Source organism: Austrofundulus limnaeus, unplaced genomic scaffold, assembly GCF_001266775.1.
Source record: "Austrofundulus limnaeus strain Quisiro unplaced genomic scaffold, Austrofundulus_limnaeus-1.0 Scaffold1583, whole genome shotgun sequence".
NCBI lineage: Eukaryota > Metazoa > Chordata > Actinopteri > Cyprinodontiformes > Rivulidae > Austrofundulus > Austrofundulus limnaeus.
The window spans coordinates 2,540-9,205 of record NW_013953985.1 but is presented as its reverse complement, the minus strand read 5'-3'; the positions used below and the strand labels follow the sequence as shown (position 1 = coordinate 9,205).

Sequence of the window (6,666 nt, the reverse complement as noted above, 5' to 3'; positions counted from 1 at the left end):
AGAGAGAGAGAGAGAGAGAGAGAGAGAGAGAGAGAGAGAGAGAGAGAGAGAGAGAGAGAGATCTGTGTAAAAAAAGTCCATGGCTTTTTTCCCCCCCCACCATACATTTCGTAAGCTAAGTAGTAGAGGGGCCGACCACATTTATTTTATGACCAGCTGGACGAATTTGTCTTCAGTAACTTCAGCGCGAATCAAGAACCAGAAAACAAATGCAGAATTAGAATTATATATACAGTATAAAATGTATAAGTGGAGTCCCTTCTTCAGTTTCCTTTTAAGAGCAATTGTTTCAGATTTTGACTGAAAGTCCAAATTATAATTCAACCTCAATACTATGACACACATGGCTCCGGGAGGGACTCAGCRTAGAGCCACTGCTCCTCCACATCGASAAGTGTCAGTTGAGGTGGCTCGGGCATCTGGTTAGGAGGAAAGTAGCATTTTGGCAAAAAATTTCGAAGGCATTTTGCCTTACTGAGCCACTAGCCTTACCTTAATTTGTTTTTCAGTGGAAGTTAATTCAGACATCTAAAAATGTAATTTTGACTGGTCCAAATTACATTTGTGATATTCTGAACTGTAATTGCAGATTTTTGACCCTTCAAATAACAAATCAGGTTTTGTCATTTTAGATATTTTGAAAGGCATTTTGACCAGTCAAAGTTCTTTTTAAGATATCTTGAATTGTTCTTCTGACTATAGTCAGAATGTAAAATATATCTTAAATTACCATTCTAAATGGTCAAAATGTAGTTGTCCTCAATCAAAACTCATTTTAAATGATCTAGAATGTAATTACAGATAGTCAAACAAAGCCAATTTCACGTTAAAATGGCCTGCCACAGTTCTGTTGCCTTCACTTTGTAGTCCAGCTGTCTGGTGATCCACTGATTGAGCATACAGTTTATGCCATCTTAAGTGTGTGAGCTACAAGAATGAACTGTAATCTTAATCTGGAAGGAGGCACAAGTGAGTTTTCTCTGGAGACTCCAGTGTCCTCACACTGATCAAAAACATGCATGTTTGCTCTTTTGGTAACTCTAAAGCTTCGTGTTTTGATAACTTTGGTACTCGGTGCATCATACGTAAAAGACCTCCTCCTACTGTGAAACAGTAASTAAGTAACTTTTACTTAAAKTATTTTTAATAATTTTCTTTTATTTGAGTGGATTTTACACAGGTACATTTACTTGTACTTCAGTAAAATTTYAACTGAGTGACTGTAATATTACTTGAGTACGTTATTTTAGTTCCTTTCCCACCTCTGGCCCCTCRGGCACTGAAACCCATCCACCCTCAACACCTGTCACACTTTCTGTCTCCATTCAATTAATTTTCATTCCTTCTCTCTACAAAGCATACTCCACCTCTCCAGACACTCTTCCTCCTCCTCTCTACTCTCTCTACAGATCATGATATCATCTTCAAAGATCCTAATCCATCCTGCCCAATCATATCACTCCATCTCATTTCAGGTAAAAAACTGCACTGTAAAAAATGAAATGTTGGATTTACTTAACCATGTTATGTTACCTTGTTCCACTTAACTTAGTTGAATAAGTTCAAAGCAATATACCCGTTTTTTAACCAAAGAACATGAGTATGTTGCTTTGAATTTACTCAACTCAGTTAAGTGGAACCAGGTAACATACTGTAACATGGTTAAGTAAATCCAACATTTCATTTTTAGAGTGTGTATTTCCCACCTAATGTGATTTAAAACTAAAATCAGATGTGTTGAAGATACTGTAGCTTTAAAGTAATGAATTGTTTTGACACAAAATCCTCTGTGTGAGCTTCTCACCTCAAAAATAAATGTTTGATCATTCCAGACTCAGATAAAAGTATTATAGATCGCCTCTTTGCTCCCTGTGGAGCCACCAGGCCCCCATGAAGGACCTTTAAACATTTGACATTTACAGACATGGAAATCAGCTGCGATCACTGGGGCTCKGAGCTAGAGCACAAAAGGGAAATAAAAAGAAATGCAAAAGAAAAGAAGACAGGGAGTGAACGTGTAACAACGTGACCATCAGTAACTGCTGCCAATATCCTGGAAGGAGTTTGAAAAGAACAGCCTGACCGCGTCTCAATTAAAGCTGTGACAAACAAGGAGAGGCAAAGAGGTGATAGGATGTAATGCAGTTGATGAGGCAGAGAGGATTGGATGGAGTGATGGATGGATTGATGGGACAGAGAATGCACGGAGGGCAGGTAGACAGGAAGAGAAGCAAAGGTAATTGAGGGACGTTCCCATTGCTGTCTGAAATCATCCGAACAAAGCGTCATCATTGCCTTCCTTCTTGTTCTCTGCATTAGTGAAGGTTCTAACTCTTGTGAATCAATAATGCACCTCAGCAGCAGGAATGATTCAATCGGCCTCCAATAGACTGCACTGCTCTGCTGGTATTAACCCCCCAAAAGACTCAGTAAACACACCGTCCAGGTCTGAATCTGAGCTAATTATAACACAGACCCTTTTGTCTCCTTATAAACAATCAGAACAATAACAGACTGAGCATGGAGGCACAAGGCACCCAACACCTGAGTGACACTTTTTTAAAACCAGAGTCATTACAAAGAATCCAACAACAGAGATGCCCCATCACCACCCCTGAGGTCACCTGGAAAAGCCGAACAGAAGGAAGTTTCCTACCTGTCGCAGGTGGGAGGAAGTCACCACGTCCGCATGAGCAGACTCTCATCTCATGGGCTTACAATAAACAAATAAAAGGATATGGGTTGCAGACCATTTTCAGACACCAGCTGCGCGGCCTCGTGGTTTGTTTCATGTAGAAGAAAACCACGGGGGCCAACGTCGGGTAGGGCAGGCTCTCCCCGCCGTGCGTCGAACCCTCGTCCCCAGCCGCAGAGATCCCGTCGGGCGCAGGGGACTCCATCATCACCAGATCCCCCGCGCCTCCAGCCCCCAGCCCAGACAGGTCGTTGAGCCGGATGAAAGTCCTCGGCAAAGAGGAGCGACCCTCCGAGCCCCCAACGTCGGGGGCCCCGGAGAGATTTATCCCCCCATCCTCGGCCATCACTCAGCTCCTGCAGGACGACACGCGGTCATATGGTGTTAAAACCTTAAATCTGTTGAGTTTGAGAAAAATAAATAAATAAAAAGGGGGAAAAAATCAATCTTGTAAAAGAAAAAAATGCAGCACATCAAGAAATCAAATCTAATTATGTGGAGACTAAAGAGCAGGGAGGTGGTGATGCGGTTATTTTTGGAAAATATGCGCACTCATAACACAATAAATGCTCGCATAAACATAGTTAGGAAAGAGTTATTCCAGATGAATGTGGTTTAAGGGAATACACTGAATTCATAAAGACTCATCTGCGCAGAGAAATAAAATGCTTCCTAATGAGGCTAAAAAAAGAAAGAAAAAAATCACTTAGCAGGACTACATTCCTTTCAGCAGAAACAAAACGCAGAAGAAATGCCAGCAGCCTTTTTGGTTCTAAACGTCCTACTCATGAGATTACTGTTGAAGGGATTTAYAGACAACATTTCTTTAAAATAAAAACTTCTGGTCGATTTCTTACCTGTAAWGGACTTCGTAGATGTGTCCAAAGCGCGCTCAGTCACTGCATGGTCAGTTTTTGTCGGGGCTATAAAGACCGCAGCAGCCAGAAAATAGGTTAAATAAATAAAAATAACTCGATTTGTTGGACAAAAACAAAATAAAAAGGAGGAGCGGGGAGAAAAGTGGAGACCCTCTCCTTCTTTCTTCTGGTGCGGACTGTAGTTTCCAGGTGGTACGCTGCTGCGTCTTCGCGGTGCGCCCGGGTCCCCCCTCTCCTGTCTCCGGGATTCGAGGAGCCTCTTTAGGGGCCTCAAAAACACTTTATTTTCATCTCCGTGGTAATAATAATAATAATAATAATAATAATAACTGAGAGATTTGCGCTCAGCCTGTTGTCAGAATGAGGTCGTTAACTTCTCGGTAAATCCCCCCCTCCGGTTCGGAGCAGATGGACAAAAGCTTAAAAAGGCAAGAAACAGAAGCGCTKCCCGCTCTGGTCCTCGCTGCCTCTCCTCATCCTAGGAAGAAATCCGCTACTTATCCCTGCCTCCATAGCCGCAGATCTACCCTCGGACTTATTGTTGGAGTTAATAATTCATGAAGATGCTGCAGCGCATCTCCGTCGTTGCGCACGAGCAGGCGTCAACACCCGAGGTCCTCCTCCTCCTCTTCCTCTCCTGTTCTTCCTCCTTTTCTATTGTTGCTCAGGAAARGCGCCCGTGCGCTCCAGCCCTGGTCTCCCTAAAAGCCTGCATCCGCCAGGTTCCGTCCATCAGCCCAACCTCCTCTCACAGCTGGATGGGGTGGGTGGAGGGTTGGAGGAGGGGATCCTAAAACTTCTTGCCCCCTCCCTTTTTGTGCCCGGCGCGCGGCCCTCTCTGAGCCAATCACAGAGCGGCGGCGATCCGGTGGTCCCTCCCTGCTGGTTGGAGCTTGATGTCAGTTTGAGTTTCCYTGAGGAGGGTGGGAGCGAGGCTGAAACAGCTGGAATCCTAATGTCAGTTGTGAGCCAATGGGAAGCGAGGGAGTGACGGCATCCAGGGAGTGCTGCCCCGTGATTGGCGCAGAGTTTTATTTCGGGGAAGTTTCGAGGAGGAAAAAAAGTTGGCACACGGGACATAATAAAATGTTCTGGTCTTTACCATATTCTAATATTATCTAATCTAACTGCAAGGGTTAAAACACACGCAACAGATTCTGGCATTATTTGTTAAACAAAAATTAAGCCAAAATAAAAAGCTGAGTGGAAAATTTAAGTTTACATCTGCTGCTTTCAAAGGATGTAAGAGGTTCAGCATCAGCAGGTGCTGCTGATCAATCAAACTGATCAACTGATCTCATATGAGCAACTCTATTAAAGCAGGGTTTTTTCAGTCTGCTGCTCTCTAACTCGAGAAGCAGCTGTTTTTGCCCATCAAGCTGGGAAARGATTAAATATCATAATTAACAATTTGAAGTCTATCCTTTTGTAACAGGAAACAAAAGACACATGTCAATCAAATTCACCCTGAGGTCAGACTGTGCAAAGATCAAAGCAATGGCCAAATAAAAAAAAAAAACAATCTCAGACTCTACAGGCTTTGGTTGGAAGGTGAAAGATAAAAACTCATGACAGGCAGTTAGAAAAACAAGTTTGGCTTGTTTGGAAGAATTGCAGGGGAGAAAAAGTCTATTCGTTTTAAATAATAATTAAAAAATTTAAATAAAATAAACAAGGGAGCAAACAGAAGTTTGTACAATTTTGTTACAAGATCTACAACAAGTCCTTTGGGCAGGTGAGACCAAAGAAAAGAAGTGTGGCCACAATGTACTTCACCATGTTTAGCAACAATCAAATACATCAGCACAAACATCTGTCTAGTTTGATGGTCAGGGGCTTATTTTTTTAGTTTGGTTTTTTCAGCCGCAGGATTGTGCAGTGTACACTGCTTTGACACCTTCCACTGCCACATCTGCCTTTCTGTCCTTGACACACATGTGCAGTAGTGGTAACTGGGGTAGGCCGTGGACGTCACAAGACATTATACAGACAGACTCTGGTATCATGGCTACCTGGCAATGGAGCTCAAAAGGGTGGGATCATTTTAAGAAAATGAAAGAGAAACCTGTGCAATGCAATGTCTGCAAGATAGAACTTGCCTATATGGCAATTATTTTTAGTTAGCACATAGTTAAAATCTAACGATGGTTATATAATAGAAGCTGCCTTCTGGCTCGATAAGCTGAATGTTTTATATTCAATTAACSTATGATCCAATTAGTCGGTTAGTCATAAAAAATCAGTGATTAATCAATAATAAAAATAATAGTTTGTGGCAGCCCTATGTGTGAATGACAATAAATGCTTCTGATTCTGAAAATAGTTGAACAAGTTCTCATATGTCAAAGTTCTATACATCTTCATTGGACTATTTTTCTTAATTTGTCCTGAATGGGTAAATTGCCGTTAGGTGAATGCTGACTTCTATAATACAGAACATTTTGTCACCTTTTTAGAGGAGTCAAACTGGAGGTGACTTGCTAAAGAACATGATAGTTTGGGACTGTCAATTTTCATCACTCTAACATCATCAGGCAATGATTTGTGACCCAAAACAGGATGTTGAGGGAGTTCCTCTCACCCTACTCTCYATTTCTTAAAAGCCATTGAGGCATTTTTCTCAGCATGGAGATGGAAAATATACGATTTCCAACCACACACACAGGTGAGCCTTCTGGCTGCCATAGATGCAGGGTGTAAAGACATCACAGCAGATGCCTGAAGAGACAAGGACTCTAAATGATTCTTTCCACGCTGCCTTGCAAAAGATGTTGTGATGTGGATGAGACTGTGGCCCTACAGACAGAAATGTCAGAAGGTGTTGGAAGACCGCACTGTAATTCCTACAGCACTGCATGTACAGTTTTGCTTGAGGTTGTCCTATGTTCACATTTATTTATTTATTTATTTATTTATTTATTTATTTATTTATTTATTTATTTAAGCATGAAAAGAAATATATTTACAATAAAAACAAAAACACAAGTCATAAATGAAATGAAAGGAAGCAGAAAGAAAAAAAATTACATCTGCCCCCTTTTTTCTGCAAATATTAAATTCAAACAAAAATCACTATTGGTCCTTCCCGAAACA

The 6,666-nt window shown here is 41.5% G+C and overlaps 1 protein-coding gene across 1 annotated transcript in view; it reads right to left on the bottom strand.

The window, feature by feature from the left end:
- Positions 1 to 4,476, bottom strand: part of LOC106535834 (voltage-dependent T-type calcium channel subunit alpha-1G) — a gene marked incomplete at its 3' end in the record, with an annotated part of 31,530 nt that extends 27,054 nt beyond the window's left edge. The window contains 2 exon segments of the mRNA XM_014032944.1: positions 2,740 to 3,051; positions 3,553 to 4,476. Of these exon segments, the coding sequence (XP_013888398.1) occupies positions 2,740 to 3,041 (302 nt within the window).
- Positions 4,477 to 6,666: the final 2,190 nt, after the last annotated feature.